Here is a 25,830-nt window from a genome sequence, read left to right on the forward strand (position 1 = left end):
TGCCCCCCCACACCTTGAGACCCTCGTGGGTATGTAGTACACTTTACAAATGATTGATTGATTGATTGATTGACTGATTGATGGTCTGTACTGCACCGAGAATCCTGAGAGATTGCCTGCGGTTAAACTTATTGCAAGCATCCTCGTATCACCTTTTGTGTGTTGACTAAAATTATTTCGTCATAGTGTTCTCTTAGATCTTCCTGATACTGGGAAGATTTGTAATGAGACAAAATGTAGTTAGGTAGCAACAATCCGGGTTAGGCTTCCTGACAAGGGGAGTGATCCATCTTGCTTTTAAAATCGATGGAAGTATATCCTAGGCCAGTAATAGTGATCGCGTCTGATGGTTGTCTTTCGCTGGTGGAGTCAGGGCTGAGTTCATTTTACTGGAATTTGGATCAAATAACGATGGTCAGTCGAGAAGGGATTATTCATGATCAATAAATTGATAAGTAGATCCTTAAGCAAAGTGAGGTGCGGAATCAATTCTAATATTTATGGGGGAGACGAATGCACACTCAATGTTAATCTTAATCTAAATTGTGTTAGTGAAGACTTGGGGAATGTGCAACATTTCTCCCGTAGATCACCCCAACTGCTGGGGTCACCAATCGCCATGCCATGCCATAGTTAAGGTTATGCACTCTGACTGCACTGGAGCATAGCAACTAACTCAAAACAAATAATGCGCAGAGAAGTGTGCTGACGTCATTTGTTCCTGCTTGGTTTACGGAAGTGCACAAGGCAACAGCGTGACTGAAAGCATGGTTTATTTGTTTTCATAATGGTTTTCTACAGGACACCCCAGGTTTTGTGTATTTTTATGCTGTGGTACTTGGCTGTAACTTAACTGTTAGGTCGCGTCCATGTCCACGCCAGGTCAGATTAGGTTTTCTCACTAACTAGAACATTATTTGTGCTAATTTGAGCCTATTAGAGATACATACCTCTCAACTCGCCCTCATTTGGATAGGCACTCAAGAGCTCATTGTCATTTGTCACCCTCCAAACTAGTGAAACGCCACCTGCAGATTTCAGTGGTATCGCCTGCTCATAAAACACTCATCTCCCTCCAAAAATGTATAATCTACATTGAATTCAAAGAGATTACCCCCTGAAAAACACATAATTTCACCCTCCAAGGAGATGCAAGGTGTTGAAAGTATGACATTAATAGTGTTTTATTCTGTAAACGTGTCCTTTCCTTCGCTGAGCGCAGTGTCCGACGCTCACATTGAATGCCACGTACAGGACGGAGTGACCAGGGATGCAACCCTCGCCACGATACTTCAGTGAGCTGGCCACTGGACATTTCGGGAACAGGCCTGTGACTGCGCGAGCTTGGATGCTGTGCTCGCACGCGCACCTGGAGACTGCAGGCCGTGGCTGAGAGCCTGCCTCCGGCCCCTCCCAGGCCCCCCATCACATTCCAGCCCCTCCCTCCCCTCTCGCCCTACTCCCGAGGAATGTGCAGCCTGCGCTCAGAGCCCGGCCGGACTGTGTGCACCATTGTTCGGACGAGCCCTGCGGAGCCCTGCAAAGATGAACTGGACTCGGGTGGTCTTCCTCTGCTGCCTGGCGGCCGTCGCACTTCTAGCCCGTAAGTGACATTTGCATTCTAAAGACTATTTCTACGGGGAGAGGAGAGGACACTGGGCGACCCATACTCTAAACAGACTTGGTTTTAAGATGCAGCCGTGCATCCTGAGGGCGTTCAATAGAGCAGACATCTATCTATCTATGAGGAATACAAGAAATGAATTAGTGTTGTAAAATCATACCTGCCCCGTGAATCATATCCTCTCTTCTCTATTGTTGTTTTTAACATGAAAAGTTCAGGAATGAAATGTAATGAAATCTAATGAAATTTTATGTAATGTGCTTTTATGAGGAATTTTTATTCTTCGAAATAAAGATTTACTGAACTAAACTGACATCTATCTATTCATCTCAAAATGGCTTTACATGGTGTGACAGCCCTCAAAAAACGCATTGCCAACCCGCTGAGCCAAAATGAATCAAGGTTGCCGCTGTGATTGATCAGAAAATCCTTGTAACTATTATGGGAACGCATGCTTTAACGCGCGCGTGCCTTTAGTTGCATGTTATTAGCTGATACCACTGTAATGTCTTTCAAGGCACGATAAACTGTCCTGAGAAGAGTACCTTGCATCCTCTATCTTTGTACTCTGAAGTCGACATGTGTTCTCCCAAAAAGAACGTGCACTCTCATATGTTTAATACAACAGCAAGTATGGACTCCCCCCAAAGACACTTCCAGGTTACATGAATAGATGAGTAAGGCATACATATTGAGAGCAAGGCGAACCTAAGCCTTTAAAGGCCATGAGAGGTATGTGATTTTCTTCAGTGTTTCAAACACGAAGATGCAAAAAGAACATAACATGACTTGCCGAGGGTCACACAGTATATAGTTAAATGCAAAAGTTCCGAATAGAGCCCTATTTTTATGGTTCCCGAATTAACAATGCAGCGTCTAGATAACATTTCTGTCGTAAAATACTGGTTTCATGATTGAGGCCATGTTGGAAAATGCAGTTGACTGGTTGCAAATGGTATCGATTCGAACCATTGCGCGACATAAGGTCTATGAATTTATAAAGCACTGTTTAAGTTCATTCCAGTTTCATCCAAGAACTGGGGCTTCATTTAAAGTAACTGTGGGAGCTATTCGTGTTACTTTCTCAAAAAACTGGTCCTTCGTCTGTTACTTGTGTACATATTGTGAAATGTCCAAATACACATCCTTGCAATGGATGCCCTTTACCTGGAGTTTCCATCGGGGTTACGTTTATATTACTATAATGATCGGCTTAGCAAACATTAAATATGGAGATCTGCACATATTGATGATAAGGGAACCTTATATTCAGAAACCAACAATTCGATGCATAATGTCAGGGCAGCAAGGGAAAGACCCCGTCAAGGTTCCGTACACACTTCGAATATTATATTTATCGAAACAGAACTATCGGGGTAATTTTAATTTCCACCCAGTGTATGTATTAAAGGTCTGTGTGTGTTAGTTTGGAGTACTTGTAAAGAATAAAGTGTTGCTGTAGCCTCAAGGGGCCAATTGTATACATACCAGATGATAAGATAGTCCGGTGGGCTAAGTGCTAGCTGCTGAGCCCTGTTTGTAGCCTCTGCCTAACAGATTCAAGGCACAACGGGTTCTCTCAGCTTCTCCCCTTTGGAGTCTGAGGCAAATATTCTACAGAACCGCGATGTCATAATGGTGAGACCTGGTTACAGCGTTTCGAAGCTACCACCTTTCTAGGGAAGCACCTTAGAGATGCTACATTGCACCGCTCTCCCTTGCCTGGCTAAGGTCCAGTGCCTGGCCGAAGCCGGTACAAGGGACGGCTCCTCAGAATATAGCCATTCTATCAGAGGCAGTATATATATATAGTATTTAGGCGAGGCTCTAGGTGGACACGAAAGCCCCGATTAATCGAAGTGCGCTGTGCTCTCTCCCTCTCTCTCCAGTTCTCCGGGAAGGGGAAGGAGCCGCTGTCCGGTCCCCAAGAGCCGCTGGCCCGGAGGTGAAAGAAGGTAAGTGGCGACCGCCGGCCTGCACCCCGTGCGCGCGCACACTCCGCGCCTCGCCCCCGCCTCACTAATCTTTCTCCCCTTCCAGGTTTGAAAAAGAGGGTCTTCATGAAGGAGGCCGACGCGTCCAGCTTCTTCAAGAAACGCGCCAAAAGATCACCCAAAACCCAAGGCGAAATCAATGGTGAGCCTGTGCATTACTATCCTTTCCACAGCCAGAACTTTCCTCCCATCACCTCACTTTCCGACAGACACCCCCACACTGGCAGCCGCTCTGTGACGCACGCGCCGCCCCGCCGGGGTGCACGGCCGTTTTGTTTCCATAGTGGGCGACGCCTGACTACATAGTCGAGTCTGAATTAATGAAGGCGAACAAACGTGACAGGTTGTTATTAATTACTTCAGAGAAACCTGTACATCATGCCCTGTGCTGACATTTTTGAAGAGTATACTGCCCATCCCGAGCGACAAGAGCGGTCCAGACGTATTTTTTATTTTTTTTGTTAAATAGCCAGACGTATTTTTGAAGTCCACTTCGTGGGCGCGCTTCCTTGCCCTCACTGCACTCTTCGTCATGTAGTCCGCAGTGACGAAGATTCCTCAGCACTGGAAAGTAACGTGGCGCTGGGCGGGAGGGGACTGCGCCGCCTCGCGCCGGGTGCCTGCCTTGCACTCGCAGCAGAGGGCCCGGGCAGACAGAGGCGCACTATGTGCTGGACAGCAGCAGCTGCAGGCGGCTCTGGGAGGCACAGGGGCTCCTGGAGAAAGTTCAGAGGATGGCTCTGCGCTCTCTGCGACTCAGCTCAGCTCGCAGCCCAACAGCTAACTGGAGCCGTCCTGCTGGGCTGCGACAGTCTGCAACTTCTCATCAACTTCCCCTTTTCTTTTCTTCACGCCAAAGCAGAAACACTTTTGTATAAATAGAAGGATATTTCACTTCAGCCCGCGGTACGCAGCTCTCTGCAGGTGTGGTCAGAGGCACTGCATGCAGAAGTCTACAGAACGCTTTTTACATAATATCTGGGTTACCAACCCATCATTTCAACAGAATAAACACTCTCCAAGCGGTAACGGTGGCTGGCTTTTCTACCGCGAGCTATCAATCATTGGTTGAAAAAGGTGTAAATGTGGTTGGTTGCATAAGTGCAGAATAAAGAGACACTGGAGTACTATCCACAACAGAGTGATCTCTACGAAATTCACAGTGAAGTCTAACTAAGGGCAGAAGAATGAAACATAAACCGCTATCCCTGTTCAGGATTTATGTTAAAGATTTATAATAAAATGACTAAACTTGAAATCCAGTTTAGCTTCCTTGCCTTTGCCCATAACCCTCAGCTTCACCCATTCATACCCAGCATCTTTCATTAATTGTATACTTCCCTCAATTTCATCCATTCCATTATCCATTACGTGAAATAACTCAAAATATGCAGTTTCCCCATGCACACCTTCCCTGTCAGTCACCCTTCTCGCATTTTCCACTTCACAGCCACAACCCAACCCTAACAAACTCAATACACTGTATGCCGGCCCCTCATGCAGTTCTCCATATTTATATTGACATTTTTCATACACAAGCACACGCACACGTACACACAAGGGTGGCTCCTCCACTAAGGCGGAGGAGCGTCGCCCCACTGCACTCAGAACAGGAAAAATCAAATGATAATAACCTGGTTATTATCATTATATTGTTTGCTATGGGGCTGAGTTAGGGCGGTACTGGGGTCTCAGGGGGAGGAGCGGTGGCACACTCTAAGCGCGCATGACGGTTTGGTCGGCCGACCTGGGCCGGGCAAACAGTCATGTGCACTTTGCATGTTTCCCACCTGGCTGTAATACACAGCCTAGTGGGGAACATGCACAGGCTCCAAGTCCCTGTCTGAGCGCAAACCACGGTGCTCAGGCCCATCACAGCGCTGCATTGCAGTGTTGCGATTGGCTTAGAGGAGCCAGTGTGCTACCGGGACTGAAGCAAAGAAGGCAGCCGTGAGAAGGGACCAAAGCTGAGGAGAGAGGCCGTGAAAAGGTGTTTTTACTAAATTTTGGCCCACCCCCGTTCCCTGCCAGCCGCCACTGGTGCGCATGCACACACACACACAAACACACGCGCATGCATGCACAACCCCCACTGCATTATCCACTCTGCCATCAACAAAATCAACAGTCATCTATCATCCATGGCTTTTCACCACAACTCATCTTATTACTGTACGCAATCACTCTTTCGTCCACTTCCACACAAAGTGCACATATCTAAGTAAGTAAGTAAAAAACGTTGGGGCATATTTAAAAAGATTGTTGCGTCACCAGTGGGTCACTTTTTTTGAACCACCAGTGGCACAATGGTCTTGGGCATGTTTACAAGGGGAGGCGTAGGAATGGCACAACGTGGAGAAATACTTTTATTTCTCCTAGTTTTTTTCCTCTTTCAATGCGAGCTGCATTCTGCACCACACATAGAAAGAGGAAAATGCCATTAATTATTGTTTTTGATAATAATTCATTAAACAATAAAAACTTCTTGGTGTGTGGCAGCGGAAAGGTCTCAATGTTCCTAACTCAGCGTCCCGGGTATAAAAAGGAGTCCTATTTTGCGCAAGTAAGCAAGAGGTTACTTTACACATATGAGAAGTTTGGCAATTACCTCTACCTAAGACAATAAGGATTCATGTTGTCTGGGTGAAGACACTGGCGTAGCGAAAATTGAAGGGGCCTCCCTGCACGGTACGTAGAGGGCCCCCCTACCGTTGGGGCTGCAGGGGCCTCTGTTACGCCCCTGGGTGGAGAAAGTACTTTCTGCAAGGGGAAAACCTGTGCAAATAGTTACTGGAGATGAGTTCTGTGAGTAAGCCATGAATTCAAGTCCAGAGCAGAGTTTAATGGGCAAAGTGCTTTAGCCCTGTCCCTGGTGGAGACCAGGGTGGTTGTTTGTGCAGTAATCTTGTGCTCTCTCTCTGTTCAGCCACTGCAGGTCTCTTTTAGCGCCGGGACACTCTGCCCGAGTAACCGAGCGCTCTATAAGACTATTTTTAACATAACATAACATAACAGAGATCACTGCTGAGTGAGCTATGCAGACATGCTGTTACTGCTTGTCTGCAGAAGCGGACCCCAGCCAGAAGGCCCTGTGGAAACAGCTCATCAGATTTAAAGTAGTCCCGCAGAGGCAGAGGCAGAAAATGTGAATCACGTCTACTTTTGGTTTGCCGCACAACCTACAGGGAGCTTCTCCCGTGGCCCTTAGCCAGGGTACTACGGGCACGTTAGTAGGGAGGACGCCAAGGCGATGTTTAAAAAGGTTACCTTGATCCTACTGCTGAAGGCTTTGCCCAAATAGGATTGTGGTTTGAGCAGTGTGTAGCTATTAGGTACCATCCATGCATGGGCACAGTTCTCAAGAGAAGCTTTGTCCTCTAGGGATGAGATTCTTTTTGAGATTTTACTGGCTTTCCTTAGAAACGACTCAATGGAGGGCATTGCGGACCATAGCTGAGCTAGTCCGAGCTGGTCAATGGAATCTTTGAGATATTTTCCAGCTGCTGATTGGGGTTTGTTGATTTCCAGCTAGATGTTGTGATTAAGGTGTTCCTTTCAGCAGACTGGATCCTATAGCACAATTTGACAAATGATACGCTTCTAACTTTAGTTTGTTTAGCTAGACCAAGTTCTGGCTTGATCTGGGTGGCCGAGGTATATCTGGGTAGATCGAATATATCCCTGTAGATTTCAATGACAGTATTGTCCAGAGTGGTTGAGGCCCTCTCTAGAAGGGCTTCGCTTCCATATGCTAGAGTTGAGACTATCTTCGTCATTGCTATTTCAAAATGGGGATGTACGACAGCCCATTCAGGTTCCTGAAAAGTACCCTGATAACCCGCTGCCATTACGAGCCCTTTTCTAGTTATTTTCTCCCTGTACGGTTTGAAGTTTTCTGTATTGTCAAATGTTTGACCGAGATATTTGTATTCAGTGACTTCTTCGACCTTTGTCGAGTTGAGGAACGAGCTGATTTTACTGCCCTTTCTTCTACAGCAATTCATGATTTTGGTTTTCTTGGTGGTGATTGTCAGTCTGTCTTTTAGTAATTAGTCGTGGGTGGTATTCAGAAGGTGTTGCACAGGCCCGGACTGGCTGTAGCGGGCACCGGGCAATCCCCTGGTGCGCCGCATGGGTGGGTGCCGGTTTTGGGCCCCTGGGGGCCGATTTTGTTACAGGGACGTTTTTGCAGCATATCGGCCCTGTAACAAAATCGGCCCAAAACCGGCCCTGGCAACGAGCTCGGCGGCACCCCCAACCCCGGGTAGGGGGGGCGAGCACTATGCCAGTGCCGGTTTTGGTTCCCAGTCTGGCCCTGGTGTTGCATCCCACCTGGGTCAGGCTGAACAAAACCAAGCCATTGGCATACAGCAAGTTTGAAAGGGGAATAGTGCAGAGCTTCGGACCTTGAGAATTAACCGAAGACAAGGATGAGGAGAGGTCTGCAGAGAATAGATTATTTTTATTTATTTATTTATTAAAGTTTTGTATAGCGCTAGCTGGACCGAGGGTATCAGAGCGCTTCACAACAGGTACAAAGGCATCAGAAAGACAGTGAGGATGGAAAACAGGACAGGGAGCACATGGGCGAAGTAAAGTCTGTACAATAGCAGCAAGCGCGCAAAACAGGGCGGAGAAACATAAGCAAGTCAACCGGCTCTGGGATCGCAGAGATAATGGTCCTTCAAAGTCAAAAGTGGAGTTCTTAGTACGATCCAGAACGCTCAAGGAAGAGGACTTTGAGTAACATCTTGAATTTCGGGAAGGAGGCGGTCATTCTGATATGTGGGGGGATGGCGTTCCAAATCTTGAGAGCATTACCCGCAAAGGATTTGCTAGATGTTTTGTGTTTCTGGGATTTCAGAGGAATGAGTAGGAGCCTGTTGGAGCTTCTGAGGTTCCTAGACTGACCAGCCCTTTTGAGCTTGTTGGCCAGATATTCTGGTTTGCCTGTATGCAGGGCTTTGTGTGTGAGGCAGGCTGTACGGAAGCTGGCTCGTTGGTCAATAGGGAGCCACTTCAGATCCTTAAGAGCCGAGGAGATGTGCTCGTATTTCTTAGTTCCCGTGACCATTCTTGCTGCGTCGGCATCTGGACCAGAACATACTCCTGCTTAAGCCCCTCGGATATTGATATGGCCCTGGAAAGTTTAGCCCCATTGCCCAGATTTATTCTGATCCAAGTGCCTGTATATCAGTTTTCAATTGCTCCTAAAACCATTGGCGGTGCATCCCAGTTCTTAACGTGCTCCAGAGCAGATTTCGTGTGACACAGTTGAAGGCCGCTTTGCTATCTATGTAACATAGATAAATTGGTTGCTTGGTTGATTTTGAAGCTTCAAGCAGCAGGGTCAGTGCCATGATGTTTGTCAGAGTCCCAGCTTGCTTTTGTGAACCCCGTCTGGTTATTCGGGAGGATGAAGTGACGTTAGCCCTGTCAAGGAGTCGTTCCAACAGAAAGCCCGCATACTACTGCGCCTCATTATCAATGAGGGCTATCAATCTGTAACTTTAGGGTTTTGACTTGTCACCATCCTTAAAGATTGGTGAGATGGTAGACGCTTTTCAAGAAGCTGGGATTTTGGCACCTGACAGAGCGTGGGTGAATAGAGGGACCATATACCCGACCCATTTTGCTGGGTTTGTCTTATAGATGGGCTGAGGGAATCTTTTCAGGACAGGAGCACCTGTAAGTCTGCCTTTAGTTATCTGTTGTTTCATCGTGTCCTTGTCTAGGGTTCGCTCCTCCTCTGAGACGATGGATGGATGAAGATCTGGGAGGTGTAGCTCGTCTACTGAGGCCACCCCTGGATGGCCCGATGTATCTGCTACATTTGTAGAGCTGTTGAAAGAGTGGCAAGGAAGGAGGTCCAGGCTTCTTTGGACAGATTTGATCCTGGGTGTGGGGGTGCTGTGTCTTTTATGGTATTAACAGATCGCTAGAAGGTATTGTTGTGGTACTTTGTATCCCAGGTGAGCTTGACCCAGAAGCTGCCCGCAGTTTCCTTCATTTTGGTCTAGATGGACCTGTTTAGCTCTTTTTTCTTGCGCCTGAGATTAAGTGTAACAATTTCATTTTGAGGGAGCCATTGTACTGCTCTCAGGGCTCCGTTGACCTAACTTTTAGGTGATTTTCGATCTCTGCTCAACACATGTTTTGAGTTTGTGCTGGATGGCTTGTTGATGTATGAGCTGTGTGGGAGTTGACCTTTGAGGCATGTTGTTGGGAGAAGGATGCTGTAAATGTTTCCCAGTTGCTTTTCAGAGAGTTTCTATTGCTGTGAGCCTGCTTGAAGTGGTTTTCAGCTTCCTGTTCCAGAGAGTCCATGTTTGTTGCTGACCATTTTACCCTCCTTAGTCCTGGAGGTAGGTTGATCCCAGATGGTCTGCAGTGGGTGTGTTCTCGGCCACCTCAAGGAAATATTCCAGCTCCTGCGGCCAATGGTCACGCTCCTATCTTTCCCCCATTTTTAAAGGGCGTAGATGCTGGGGTAGGGGCAAGGAACCAAAAGTGTAGTCGACCAGAGAATTTCCGCTGGTGGAGTGAAAAGACATGGCGGGTCGAAAATCGCCTTGTAAACAGCCGCTCCGGGCCCGTAGATCAATATGTTTAAGTTTGGGCCTCTTTAGTCAGTGATCTCACGCGTTGGTGTGGAGCCGAGTAGGTAAGTGTTAAAGTCGCCTGTGCCTATGATCAGGGGCTGCGGGTGGAATGCCCCATGTCTCATGAGACTGTCACGCAGCTTCTTCAGTGTGTCTGCGTGATCTTTACAGTTTTTTACGTAGAGGTTTACTAATGTCATTGAGATGCCTGTGGTTGCAGCTCGCCCTGTCTACATTGCTAAGTGCAGTATTTGGATGTTGTCTGTGTCTGTTGTTTGCTCCTTTGTGATGATCTTGATTGATGTGGACAGGTAAATTGCAAGATCACCTTTACTGCTTCCAAATTATGATTGTTTTGGTTTCCAGGGTTACACGATGTGAGAAGCCTGGGATGGAGATCGGTTCTTGAGCTCTGGTCTCCTGTAAGGCAACCACTGAAAAGGTTTGAAGGAAGGGGATGAGGTCCAGGGCTTGGAGTTTGCTGGCTAAGCCGTGAATGTTCCAAGAACAAAATCGAAGAGTTGGTGTTACTAGTTCCGTGACGTCTCCTTGGACTGCCACCAGTCACCTTGCTGGTTGTGGCTTATTTAGTGCTCTTGCAATCCACTCATACACGCTGGTCGCTGGCTATTTCCAGTGCTGGCTCATGGAGTGGGGTATTGGTTCTGATCCACTCGTTATTTCCCTACTCTGTGGACTTGCCCCTAGAACATTTTTCAGCACTAAGAATGGTTTTTGCTTTGACAGGCTGTTCGCATTTCCTGGCTCACTGCCTTCTTTCCTTCTAAGTGGGTGCTGGTCCCCTGGTTCTAGATATTTTTACACAATAATGCCCCAAGTTAGGAAGCAGTTGCTTTCATGTTGTACCTTTTCTGACATGTTGACCATGGTTTATGTTTTATGTTTACAAATGTAACGTATTCAATGCCGGCTGATGTTGCCTTGGCTAGATCTGGAATCTTTTTCAGCAGTGTTACGATGTTGCCTCGATTGAGGATATCATTGCTTCTTATTGAGCAGTACAGTGGGTGGAACAGGGTTATGCTGTGGTTTCTAACATCATGGATCTCATAGGGTGTACTCTTGGGAATCAGCTTGAGATTAGTAGAGACAGTGAGACCTTTGGACCTTTGTGCTGCCTGTGGTCCGCAGGTTTGGTTTGAATAGTTCTCTTCAGGACCAAGCTGTTGTTTTTGTGGCTTCTGGGGTAGATGTCAGGAGTCATTATTTAAGAGGGGAGCAATCCACTGGCCAGCTCGTACTCAGTTTCTTTAGCTAGGTTTGCTGTCGGTATTTTATGGGTGGGCGGTGAGCAATTGAATGAATTGTGAGCCGTTAGGTGACACTGAGCATTGTGATTGGAGTTAACTGTCTTTTTGCTTGCATTTTCTTTAGGTGGGTTGGCTGTCAGGAGATTGGTAGAGGGAGGAGGCCCTTTTCTTGCGCCTTGGTCCCTTAATGGATGCCGGCCTTCTGCTGTTGATGCTGCTTGTGTTGAAGGAGATTTGTCCTTGCTTGTGTCTGCCACCCTTCTCCTTTCCTCATTGGGTGATTTGGCCACGTTGCTTTCTGGCTTTGGAGTGGCTTTTTCAAAGATGGCATAATTTTTCAACCAGTTAGTTTTAGGGAAGTTTTTATCTTATTTTGCATCTTGCACCTCCAACTGCTTTGGTTGGACTTACTAGTGATGTGTTTTGAGGCGAGCTATTGAGGCCAAGCTGGCTTGAGTCTATCCTGCTGCTGGAGTCGATATTGGGTATTTCTCCCTTTGTTTCTCGGTTTGCGGCTACACCTGGTTCTGTGACTCTTCGGTGAGGTTTAGAAGCAGTAGGGAGCCAGGGAAAAGTTTAGCTGATGGAGTAGGACTATGTACGTAGTGGCTAGTCATTGTTGTTTCCAGTTGTGTCGGCACTTGGCTGCCCCCTTTTTCCACTGTCTCAACTGTTAGTGGGTTGATCCTATCATCCGTTAGGGGCCTCAAAAAAAAGCTGGCAAGGGTGTCTGGTAATGTACTCAGTTTATCCAGTGTTGGAGTGCATGTTCACCTTGGGGTTAGCTCTCTAACGTCATCTTGGGTCCTTCTGATGAGATTGTTTAAGTCAGAGATCTTGCCATGGATCTCAGTCACATGGGTGGCTCCGGTGTTCACTATCTCTATTTGGAGTTCCATTTTTGCTGAATGGTATTTCCATGATATTGACCATCGATTGTATGGTCTTCAACATGGAGGGTCAGACTTCTGCGTCAGCGGGAGAGTTGGTACTTTTTACGGCAGCCTCTGATTTAGGGGTCCTTACTGTTGTGTCCCTGTGGCTCACACTGGAGGTCATCCAACTGACCTTTGGAATCATTCTGGTTACCCTGGGATCAAGGCAAGACAGTCCAAACTTTCTTCTTCAGACAGCAAGGCAGTCCAAGCACAGGGCAGTTCTTCTGGCATCATGGCAGTCCTTCCGCTGAATCTTCCACAAGTCCGGGATTGTTCTGATGAGTGGTTCTGAAGGTTCCTTTTTTATACCTGGTGCCAGCCTTTGTGTGGGGGAACTCCCTGACCTACCTTCAAAACTGGGTCTGGTCAATTCTTCCACTGGTCCAGGCTCCAAACTGTGTAGACTCAGAGTGACAAAAGACAGGGAAGGCCTGGTGTCAGGTTCCTTTGTTTGTACTGTAGGCAAAGCCATCTGAAGTATAAGTGAAGCTGGGTATAGCCCTTCCTCAGCCATCCTGTCAGGTTGCCCCTCCTGGCCACTCGTAAGCCTCCTTTGTCTCACTGCCTGGAAGTAATACACAAACCCCAACAGCAGAGTCATTAACAGTCATGACCCAGGATACCGGCAGAAAGGCACAGTTGGTTGGGACAAGAAAAGTGGCATTTTCAGAGTTATATCATAAAATCTAACTCTAGTATTAAAGAGGATTTAAATTATAATTCATTTGAGTGTAAACAGTATATCTCTATCTGCTCCCAATTTGAAGTTAGCACTTAAATATAATAAGGTAAACCAGTGTTAGTCAATTGGAGAGAACTGCCTTACAACAATAAACAGTCAAAAAAATTACTTTAGGAGGTTTTCACTGCCAAGACATATAAAACGTATGTACACGTGTCCTAATTTTGAAATGTGATGCAACCTGCCCTATGAGCCTTTAGGCCTACCCTAGAGGTTGACTTATAAGTAGAAGAAGGGATGGTTTAGGTTTGGCAAAAAGTTTATTTTGCCAGGTTGAAATGGCAGTTTAAAACTGCACACATAGGCTGCAGTGGCAGGCCTCAGATATGTTTTACAGTGCTACTTTAGTGGCTGGCACAATGAGTGCCGCTGCCACGAGTAGCATTTCATATATAGACATTGGGAAAACATTTTACCAAATGCTAGGGACTTACAAGCAAATTAAAGGTACTGATTAGGTGTAGGCCAATTTTACCCTGTTTAAAAGGGAGAGCACAAGCATTTTACCACTGTTAAGCAAAGAAAAGTGCACAGAGTCCTAAAAGAAAACATAAACCGGTTCAGCAAAGGAAGGTAGATGAGGTCAAAAATCTGGGGTGACCCTGCCGAGAGCCAACACTTACCACATATTACTGTTAATATAATGCTGGTAGGATGGCTCATCATCATCACTCACTTTTCTTCCCATTACCCGTATTGCTGTTTCTCTATCTCAAATCAAAATGATTTGATTATGAGCTTACAGATAGTACACTTCTGTCTTCTCTGTCTTTGTTCACCCTCCTGCATCCTACAGCTCTAATCTTCTCTTTGAAGCAAATTACTGTGCCATCAAAACCTCTCTACCACTCTCTCCATAAAAACCCCTAATAACATCAAGCTCTGTAAAAGGTGGTTCTCATCCAGCCTCTAGTCTTGAAAGATACTGGGTCAGAAGAGCTGGACGATTCTGAAGTGCCATGAAAACCCCTTTGTCACTGAGCAAGATGGAACTTAAGAAAATGCTATAAGTCATTGATTCTCACTGTGAAAACAGAATTGTCAAAATTGTCACAGGAAACAATTTGAAATGATCATATCTCAAACAAACAGCTCCTATGATTCTGTTCCTGATGCTACCAGGTTCAACAAATTTGCCTCATCCTTCTCAGGCAAAATAAAGTAAATTAGGCAGAAACTTGATGTCTCTAACGACATCTCTTCAATCTGGGAACATTCTAACATTGCTCTTGCTTCCTCATGGCTTCCTCTCTTCCAAAGTTCCTTTTTTGTCATACCTGACGACATCCTTCTCTCTACTGTCTCAGATAGGAAACCCTTCTCATATTTTGGTGACCCGATGTCTTCTTTCATTGTCAAAGGCATTGTTTAAGACTTTGCCTTTCATTAGTTGATCTTGACCAACTCATCTTTTCAAAATGACGTCATACAGAACTGCATTAAAGTTGCACAGGTCAAACCCCTCCTTCAACACCCATTCTTGATCGCTCGATTGTTGAGAATTTCTGGCCCATCATATTCATATCAAGAATGCCCTTTCTTTTCAGAGTCTCAAATCCTTTCATAACAACATCACTCCTTGGAAAACATCTGCATGTGAATGCTTAATTTCATGACTCATATGTACCACCTCATCTAACTGCCTACTCTGTGTTATAGCTCCTCAGTGGGACCAGTATCCTGGCTCTCTTATTCACACTCTTACTCCTATTCGTTACTTCATATCCATCTTTTTGGTTTCAAAGATGGTATTTATTGCCCCTGATTCAGTTAAGTTGTCTTCCTTTAGCTATTTGATTATTTCCTTGATTTGTTTGACCTTCAGCCCTGTTGGAGTTACACTACTTATACTCACCTCCAGAGTATTTTTTTTTAAAAATATTTTTATTGTGATTTTTTTTAAAACAGTTTTTCCCCCCCGAATTACAGTCATCAGATTTACAACACAAAAGCATATATTATATGTCCTATTATAATATGGGATAAATACATTACATATGCACTCTTGCAACGATACTCCTCAAACTTTGTATTTCAAAAGAAAGGAAGAAAGAAAAAAAAAGAGAAAGAAAAAAAAAGGGAAAAACAGGAAAACACAGATGGGAGGAAGAGATAACAGGGAAAAAAAAGAAAAAAATATATATATTTCGTCTCACAAATTATCTTTCCTACATACCGCTGTTTAGCCAACTCCTGCCCTATTTTGCTTATGTTTCCACCTCGTTATGGGTTTCCATATCTTCTCTCCCAACTTTGTTGCCCCTTTTCCTTTTCTCTCATATATAGCCTTCTCTAAATTATATGAGGCTAACAGTCTAGCGATCCAAGTTTGAAATGTAGGGGGTATCTTATCTACAACAACAAATAATACCTGGGGGTCAAAGTAATAGTAAGTCAAACGGAATGGATCACAAAACCAAAACTACGCAAAAAACACCAGTGAGAATTTCATGCATGCTAGTAACTGCAGGCCTAGTCAAGGCTCAAGAGCATATGGAGAAAATAGTTCCCATCAGAAGCCACACTGTACCGCCCTCTTTCTCATCATTTGGGTTCTCCTTACCCAGGAGACAAAACGGCCGGTCTGATGTTACCGTGACCGATAAATGTGACAAGTGGGTAGTATGTTTTGTACAGAAATTAATTCAAGTGGCTACTGAAAAAAGCAGTGTATGGTGATAAGAGTGAAAAGTGAGGGGTTGTAATAAAATTAGGTGAATCGGGTAGAAAAACAGAATTTATTAATATCTCCCAATCCCTAAGATTAAAAAGCAAGTGCGGGTTTGAAATAATAACCGCACTTAATGATGGTCAACATGTTTCTGCATTACATAGAACAGAGTTTCAAAATGCATTCTTCAGGACCTTCTTAGAAAAACACTACTGCTTTGGTAAATAATAATGAAAAAATATCACCTGAAAGTCCCAGGTGTACTCAACCGTATACTGTTAATGCATAGTATCCAGTGGCATCGGATCCAGACAGAAAGACAGACAAACAGGAAAAAACAAAAGAACATGAATGATTCATATTCAAATAGTTTTTTAGTAAAACCATAGTGTGATGAAGACGCATTCACACATACTAGGACATAGTTTCCAATATACACACTCACCCAAATATGATGGTTGAGAGGCTTCACCCCACCTGGCTGCAGCGCAGGTAAAAGGAGCACCGCTCTAAAAACAATTATGAGTCACTTTTAGAGGTGTATCAATAAAGAAATAAAGAAATGGAGTTTACACGGAGGCAAAAGATGACTGGGTACCCCCATTGAGTGCTGCGTGGATTTATTGCAGATAACCCGCCAGTACTATGCCACAGCGATCAGAATAATGACTAGGATCAAGTAGTGACACGTATGCTAGTTCGCAAGTCGCGTCAAGCGAAGTTTGGTTCAAAGGATTTTTGGCTTTGCAGCAGGACGGAGAGCGAGTATGCTTTAAGATCAGCGCCGCTTTCCGCGTGGGTGTTAACAGGCTTACAGCGTGCGTGCCAGAGAGCGAGCGCTGTGCGGCCCGCTTACCTGTCCGTCGGTGTCTCCTGGCAGTCATCCGTACTGTCTGGGGGGGCACCGGCGATCGTCAGCGGGAGCTGTTTGTAAGATCGTGTTCAGTTCAAACAGCATCACGTGATCCAGTACGGTCACGTGATGTAAGGGAATGCTGGGACATGTAGTTCCAAGCGGATCTTTTCAGATACCTCCCTGTTGGCAAGGCAAATTACTCTTTGGGCAATAGTTGCACATAGAGAGGACACTATTATGTGCCAATATTGTTAATAATGCTGGAACGTACCCAGAAATTGATTTTTGATTTTTGTCATCAAAACGTATTGCCTTTTTGGCGATGACTATTTTAAGGGCTTTTCTTTGTATAATAGAGGCATTGATTTAAAAGTGAGTTGGAACATCTAGCAATAGCCTGTGTGGTTATAATGAGTACCTAGCCTGATGTGAAGATTCATCATGTCAGGATTCATAGTGTCAGTCAGAGACAAAGCGACTGAGAGTATAAGCATGTAATGACATCATTTAGAGGGACATCCAGGGTATTGGCTCATTGAGGCCCTCCTTATCGCTGTCCAGGCGGTAAATCCATTTCTATTCAATTTTGAACAAGAAGCGACTAATGTCAGCACAAGAATCAGGGATATACGGTTGTTCCAGGACTGTCCAGAAGAAGTCTTCGGGGCCATGTCCTTTCTCCAAAAAGTGTGCAGTGAGGTGGGTAGCCTGTTTTCGGCATCATACTGTACTTTTATGCTCTTGTATCCGTGTTCGTATTCTCCTGGTGGTCATCCCAACATATCGTAATGGGCACGGACACGTTATCAAATAGATGAGGTTACTGCTGTTGCAGTTTGTGAATTTGTTTTGTGTCCATGGGCGGTTGGTGCCTATGTCGATCACGGTGGATTTACAGGTTTGGGGACAGACAGTACATGCCCCACAAGGGTGATGACCGACAACGGGAGGTAAGTCCCACAAGGTGCCCACTTGTCTTGATTCCTTGTTACGTGGGCGTGTGTGGACGAGCTGGTCTTTTAGATTGGGTCCTCTTTTGAAGGCAAAGATGGGTAAAGCGATGTCATCACCTCCGGTTTTCAAGATCGACCAATGTTTCTTTATGATCCTTTGTACTTGGTTCGATCGACTGTTGAAAGTATTGACAAAGGCAATACGATTGGTCTTTTCTTTAGGAGGGAGTATTTCCAGTAGGGACTCTCTGTTATTATTAGACGCCCTCTTTTTAGACTGACGGATAATTCTCTTTGGATAGTTTTTCTCGCTCAGTTGAACCTCCAGATTTTTCGAATGGATCTCAAAGGCCTCTTTGTTAGAGCAGTTTCTTTGTACCCTGAGGAACTGGCCAAAGGGCAAGTTGTCCCTCAGGGCTCGTGGATGGCAACTATCATATCGCAATAGTGCGTTTTTAGCCATCGGCTTCCGATAAAGCTCTGATTCGATACCAGTTGGAGTTGCATGTAGCCTCAGGTCAAGGAATGCCAAGGATGTCCTGCTGTATTCGATGGTGAATTTGAGGTAGGCGTTCTTACTATTCAACCATCCATGAAATGACACTAAGTCTTCTTCCGTGCCTCGCCACACCACCAGGATATCGTCAATATAACGTTTCCATACATGTAGTGATGGTAAGTATGGATTGGCGGGCGTTAGGACATCCTGCTGTTCGAAATTATGGACGTAAAGGTTCGCCAGACTCGGCGCGAAAACGCTGCCCATACTGGTCCCGGATGTTTGCAGGCAAGTGGTATCCTCGAAACGAAAGTAATTCTCTTTCATGGCAATCTCAGCTAAATACATAATAAAGTGTGTTGGGGTGATGGACTGGTGGTTGTTTTGCTCCAACAACGCTCCTACTACCTCAAGGGTTTCGGTTTGCGGGATTGACGTATATAAAGACTCCACGTCAAACGATACTAGAATATCTGTATCGATGTCGAACTGTACTGTTGGGAGGAGTCTTAGCACACCTTTCGTGTCCTGCAGGAACGTGGGCATTGCCTTGACCATAGGATTCAAGAAATGATCGACAAAGGTCGAAAGAGGTTCCAAAACCGAGCCAATCCCTGAAATAATAGGCCTGCCAGGTGGCGGCCTCTGAGGTTTGTGCACTTTAGGAAGACAATAAAAATACGGGATCGTAGGGTATTTGGTAACTAGGTATTGGCCTTCCTGTGGTGTTATCCAACCCTCAGTTGTTGCTTCCTCTACCAGGTTGCTTATTTTAGATTGTAATTTCTCAGTTGGATCTTCTCTCAGTGGCAGGTAAGACTTCCGGTCACTCAACTGTCGGAGGCATTCATTCCTGTATGTCTCAGTGTCTAAAATAACTGTAGCACCGCCTTTATCGGCCGGCTTGATAGTAATCTTGTCGTTAGATGATAGTGAACGCAAGGCCAGCTGTTCGTCTCTTGAGAGATTCATGAAGGGTTTAGTCTCTGTTTTGTAGAGGCGTGTAATATCATTTTCCACGGCTGTTTCGAAAGTCAAAACCTTGGGAGGTAAAACAGCACTTGGTGGGTTAAATGTAGATGGCTTCTTCAGTCCGGTGTTTTTATCTTCAATGGCAGTTCCCATGTTTGATGGTTTAGAAAAGAAATAGTGTAATCTTATTTTTCTGAAGAGCTTGGCTAATTCAATTTGGGCTATGAAAGGATCCCCTTTCTGGGTAGCCACAAAACCCAAGCCTTTATTCAAAAGATGCTCTTCGTTGGGAGGGAGTACATATGAGCTAAGGTTCATCACAAGGGTGTCTGGTTGCTTGTCCCTGCAGTGTCTTGTGGGACTTTCTTCCCGCTGCGGAGGTCCATTCTCGATTGTGGTGGAGTGTTCGTATTCCAGTGGACCTGTTGTGTCGTTGTTCCTTGTCTCCTCCTGCCCCTGCCTCGTCTCGGGCCAAACCCTAAAAAAGGGAAGGAACCAGGGCCTTGTTGCATTTGGGGGGGACCAAAAGAAGGACCCATTTGGGGAGGGCAGTTTGGTCCAAACATCCAAGGGTTAACCGGCCACCAAGGTTGAAAATTGTTGAAGATCTGTGGTTGGTGTCCATTCTTCCAATTTCTTCTGTTTCCTCGGCCCCTGGAGGTTTGATCAGCAGATCCATTTTGTGAGGTGTCTGAATCACTAGAAGCCCCATCGGAGCTTGATGTGCCATACGTCGAGCCACCCTTTTTGCCACCTCTATTGAATGTTGGTGCTGTGTATGGATCGCTCGTGTATGGATATACTCTCTCCATGGAGAATTTCGCTAAATCCTTCTTAAATTTTTCTAATTTGGTGAACAGAATAGATTCTTTAAAGTCTTTGTTATTCTTGTCACTGTCATCTTGTCCCTTTTTGAACAATCCGCTTTATAGAGTGGTTTTTATCTGGCCCTCAAGTACCTGAATCTCAATTAATATTTTGTCCGCTACTCTTTTTGCGGTTTTGATGATTAGGACTAGCCAGTCCCTTGTACACCTCCAGGCTATCATTGACCAGTCTTTGAGGAAATCTTTATCGTCAAGAAATAGACGTGGTGCATTGTTAACAATGAGGCCCGCGGGTGCACAATTGTCTCGAAAGTATTGTGCCATGATTATGCCATGGACGGATGTCCTGGTGTGGGATTTTTTAAGAATTAGAACCTTTGCCCAACCATCATAGTTATTTGTCACTTGGGCTGGGACCGGAATGCTATCTAGAAGACTAGGATTTTCGTCCAGAATGTTTTGTACCTCCGCACTTTCAAATGCTAAGCCCCAGTTAGTCGCCATATCAAAAGCTGATCGCAGCAGAACAGATACAGAACAGGGAACCCACTGTTATGGAAGAGATGTGGGGAAAGCCTCGCAGTAAACTCAGTTGTGCTGGAGACCGTAGCGGTCAACCAGTATTAAAAAGACCCACAGCCTTAGCTGTACTATTCACACACACAACCAACAATTGAGGAAGGGTCTAAGGGCAAGTTTACCGACCAACCAGGTATATGCCCCGAACACAATACTACAACAACAAATAATACCTGGGGGTCAAAGTAATAGTAAGTCAAACGGAATGGATCACAAAACCAAAACTACGCAAAAAACACCAGTGAGAATTTCATGCATGCTAGTAACTGCAGGCCTAGTCAAGGCTCAAGAGCATATGGAGAAAATAGTTCCCATCAGAAGCCACACTGTACCGCCCTCTTTCTCATCATTTGGGTTCTCCTTACCCAGGAGACAAAACGGCCGGTCTGATGTTACCATGACCGATAAATGTGACAAGTGGGTAGTATGTTTTGTACAGAAATTAATTCAAGTGGCTACTGAAAAAAGCAGTGTATGGTGATAAGAGTGAAAAGTGAGGGGTTGTAATAAAATTAGGTGAATCGGGTAGAAAAACAGAATTTATTAATATCTCCCAATCCCTAAGATTAAAAAGCAAGTGCGAGTTTGAAATAATAACCGCACTTAATGATGGTCAACATGTTTCTGCATTACATAGAACAGAGTTTCAAAATGCATTCTTCAGGACCTTGTTAGAAAAACACTACTGCTTTGGTAAATAATAATGAAAAAATATCACCTGAAAGTCCCAGGTGTACTCAACCGTATACTGTTAATGCATAGTATCCAGTGGCATCGGATCCAGACAGAAAGACAGACAAACAGGAAAAAACAAAAGAACATGAATGATTCATATTCAAATAGTTTTTTAGTAAAACCATAGTGTGATGAAGACGCATTCACACATACTAGGACATAGTTTCCAATATACACACTCACCCAAATATGATGGTTGAGAGGCTTCACCCCACCTGGCTGCAGCGCAGGTAAAAGGAGCACCGCTCTAAAAACAATTATGAGTCACTTTTAGAGGTGTATCAATAAAGAACTAAAGAAATGGAGTTTACACGGAGGCAAAAGATGACTGGGTACCCCCATTGAGTGCTGCGTGGATTTATTGCTAGTACTGGCGGGTTATCTGCAATAAATCCACGCAGCACTCAATGGGGGTACCCAGTCATCTTTTGCCTCCGTGTAAACTCCATTTCTTTATTTCTTTATTGATACACCTCTAAAAGTGACTCATAATTGTTTTTAGAGCGGTGCTCCTTTTACCTGCGCTGCAGCCAGGTGGGGTGAAGCCTCTCAACCATCATATTTGGGTGAGTGTGTATATTGGAAACTATGTCCTAGTATGTGTGAATGCGTCTTCATCACACTATGGTTTTACTAAAAAACTATTTGAATATGAATCATTCATGTTCTTTTGTTTTTTCCTGTTTGTCTGTCTTTCTGTCTGGATCCGATGCCACTGGATACTATGCATTAACAGTATACGGTTGAGTACACCTGGGACTTTCAGGTGATATTTTTTCATTATTATTTACCAAAGCAGTAGTGTTTTTCTAAGAAGGTCCTGAAGAATGCATTTTGAAACTCTGTTCTATGTAATGCAGAAACATGTTGACCATCATTAAGTGCGGTTATTATTTCAAACCTGCACTCGCACTTGCTTTTTAATCTTAGGGATTGGGAGATATTAATAAATTCTGTTTTTCTACCCGATTCACCTAATTTTATTACAACCCCTCACTTTTCACTCTTATCACCATACACTGCTTTTTTCAGTAGCCACTTGAATTAATTTCTGTACAAAACATACTACCCACTTGTCACATTTATCGGTCACGGTAACATCAGACCGGCCGTTTTGTCTCCTGGGTAAGGAGAACCCAAATGATGAGAAAGAGGGCGGTACAGTGTGGCTTCTGATGGGAACTATTTTCTCCATATGCTCTTGAGCCTTGACTAGGCCTGCAGTTACTAGCATGCATGAAATTCTCACTGGTGTTTTTTGCGTAGTTTTGGTTTTGTGATCCATTCCGTTTGACTTACTATTACTTTGACCCCCAGGTATTATTTGTTGTTGTAGTATTGTGTTCGGGGCATATACCTGGTTGGTCGGTAAACTTGCCCTTAGACCCTTCCTCAATTGTTGGTTGTGTGTGTGAATAGTACAGCTAAGGCTGTGGGTCTTTTTAATACTGGTTGACCGCTACGGTCTCCAGCACAACTGAGTTTACTGCGAGGCTTTCCCCACATCTCTCCCATAACAGTGGGTTCCCTGTTCTGTATCTGTTCTGCTGCGATCAGCTTTTGATATGGCGACTAACTGGGGCTTAGCATTTGAAAGTGCGGAGGTACAAAACATTCTGGACGAAAATCCTAGTCTTCTAGATAGCATTCCGGTCCCAGCCCAAGTGACAAATAACGATGATGGTTGGGCAAAGGTTCTAATTCTTAAAAAATCCCACACCATGACATCCGTCCATGGCATAATCATGGCACAATACCTTCGAGACAATTGTGCACCCTCGGGCCTCATTGTTAACAATGCACCACGTCTATTTCTTGACGATAAAGATTTCCTCAAAGACTGGTCAATGATAGCCTGGAGGTGTACAAGGGACTGGCTAGTCCTAATCATCAAAACCGCAAAAAGAGTAGCGGACAAAATATTAATTGAGATTCAGGTACTTGAGGGCCAGATAAAAACCACTCTAAAAAGCGGATTGTTCAAAAAGGGACAAGATGACAGTGACAAGAATAACAAAGACTTTAAAGAATCTATTCTGTTCACCAAATTAGAAAAATTTAAGAAGGATTTAGCGAAATTCTCCATGGAGAGAGTATATCCATACACAAGCGATACATACACAGCACCAACATTCAATAGAGGTGGCAAAAAGGGTGGCTCGACGTATGGCACATCAAGCTCCGATGGGGCTTCTAGTGATTCAGACACCTCACAAAATGGATCTGCTGATCAAACCTCCAGGGGCCGAGGAAACAGAAGACATTGGAGGAATGGACACCAACCACAGAACTTCAACAATTTTCAACCGTGGTGGCCGGTTAACCCTTGGATGTTTGGACCAAACTGCCCTCCCCAAATGGGTCCTTCTTTTGGTCCCCTCCAAATGCAACAAGGCCCTGGTTCCTTCCCTTTTTTAGGGTTTGGCCCAAAACGAGGCAGGGGCAGGAGGAGACAAGGAACAACGACACAACAGGTCCACTGGAATACGAACACTCCACCACAATCGAGAATGGACCTCCGCAGCGGGAAGAAAGTCCCACAAGACACTGCAGGGACAAGCAACCAGACACCCTCGTGATGACCCTTAGCTCATATGTACTCTCTCCCAACGAAGAGCGTCTTTTGAATAAAGGCTTGGGTTTTGTGGCTACCCAGAAAGGGGATCCTTTCATAGCCCAAATTGAATTAGCCAAGGTCTTCAGAAAAATAAGATTACACTATTTCTTTTCTAAACCATCAACCATGGGAACTGCCATTGAAGATAAAAACACCGGACTGAAGAAGCCATCTACATTTAACCCACCAAGTGCTGTTTTACCTCCCAAGGTTTTGACTTTCGAAACAGCCGTGGAAAATGATATTACACGCCTCTACAAAACAGAGACTAAACCCTTCATGAATCTCTCAAGAAACGAACAGCTGGCCTTGCGTTCACTATCATCTAATGACAAGATTACTATCAAGCCGGCCGATAAAGGCGGTGCTACAGTTATTTTAGACACTGAGACATACAGGAATGAATGCCTCCGACAGTTGAGTGACCGGAAGTCTTACCTGCCACTGAGAGAAGATCCAACAGAGAAATTACAATCTAAAATAAGCAACCTGGTAGAGGAAGCAACAACTGAGGGTTGGATAACACCACAGGAAGGCCAATACCTAGTTACCAAATACCCTACGATCCCGTATTTTTATTGTCTTCCTAAAGTGCACAAACCTCAGAGGCCGCCACCTGGCAGGCCTATTATTTCAGGGATTGGCTCGGTTTTGGAACCTCTTTCGACCTTTGTCGATCATTTCTTGAATCCTATGGTCAAGGCAATGCCCACGTTCCTGCAGGACACGAAAGATGTGCTAAGACTCCTCCCAACAGTATAGTTCGACATCGATACAGATATTCTAGTATCGTTTGACGTGGAGTCTTTATATACGTCAATCCCGCAAACCGAAACCCTTGAGGTAGTAGGAGCGTTGTTGGAGCAAAACAACCACCAGTCCATCACCCCAACACACTTTATTATGTATTTAGCGGAGATTGCCATGAAAGAGAATTACTTTCGTTTCGAGGATACCACTTACCTGCAAACATCCGGGACCAGTATGGGCAGCGTTTTCGCGCCGAGTCTGGCGAACCTTTACGTCCATAATTTCGAACAGCAGGATGTCCTAACGCCCGCCAATCCATACTTACCATCACTACATGTATGGAAACGTTATATTGACGATATCCTGGTGGTGTGGCGAGGCACGGAAGAAGACTTAGTGTCATTTCATGGATGGTTGAATAGTAAGAACGCCTACCTCAAATTCACCATCGAATACAGCAGGACATCCTTGGCATTCCTTGACCTGAGGCTACATGCAACTCCAACTGGTATCGAATCAGAGCTTTATCGGAAGCCGATGGCTAAAAACGCACTATTGCGATATGATAGTTGCCATCCACGAGCCCTGAGGGACAACTTGCCCTTTGGCCAGTTCCTCAGGGTACAAAGAAACTACTCTAACAAAGAGGCCTTTGAGATCCATTCGAAAAATCTGGAGGTTCAACTGAGCGAGAAAAACTATCCAAAGAGAATTATCCGTCAGTCTAAAAAGAGGGCGTCTAATAATAACAGAGAGTCCCTACTGGAAATACTCCCTCCTAAAGAAAAGACCAATCGTATTGCCTTTGTCAATACTTTCAACAGTCGATCGAACCAAGTACAAAGGATCATAAAGAAACATTGGTCGATCTTGAAAACCGGAGGTGATGACATCGCTTTACCCATCTTTGCCTTCAAAAGAGGACCCAATCTAAAAGACCAGCTCGTCCACACACGCCCACGTAACAAGGAATCAAGACAAGTGGGCACCTTGTGGGACTTACCTCCCGTTGTCGGTCATCACCCTTGTGGGGCATGTACTGTCTGTCCCCAAACCTGTAAATCCACCGTGATCGACATAGGCACCAACCGCCCATGGACACAAAACAAATTCACCAACTGCAACAGCAGTAACCTCATCTATTTGATAACGTGTCCGTGCCCATTACGATATGTTGGGATGACCACCAGGAGAATACGA

At 44.9% G+C, this 25,830-nt stretch overlaps 1 protein-coding gene across 1 annotated transcript in view; it reads left to right on the plus strand.

Annotated features, from left to right (window-relative positions):
- Nucleotides 1–1,457: 1,457 nt before the first annotated feature.
- The window catches only part of UCMA (upper zone of growth plate and cartilage matrix associated), a 92,152-nt gene continuing 67,779 nt past the window's right edge, over nucleotides 1,458–25,830 (plus strand). The window contains exons 1-3 of the mRNA XM_086919842.1: nucleotides 1,458–1,603; nucleotides 3,514–3,579; nucleotides 3,665–3,760. Coding sequence (XP_086775968.1) covers nucleotides 1,546–1,603; nucleotides 3,514–3,579; nucleotides 3,665–3,760 — 220 coding nt within the window. The 5' untranslated portion in view covers nucleotides 1,458–1,545. The remainder of the gene's footprint in view (nucleotides 1,604–3,513; nucleotides 3,580–3,664; nucleotides 3,761–25,830) is intronic.

This window comes from Lissotriton vulgaris, chromosome 1_1 (genome assembly GCF_964263255.1).
Source record: "Lissotriton vulgaris chromosome 1_1, aLisVul1.2, whole genome shotgun sequence".
Classification (NCBI taxonomy): Eukaryota; Metazoa; Chordata; class Amphibia; order Caudata; family Salamandridae; genus Lissotriton; species Lissotriton vulgaris.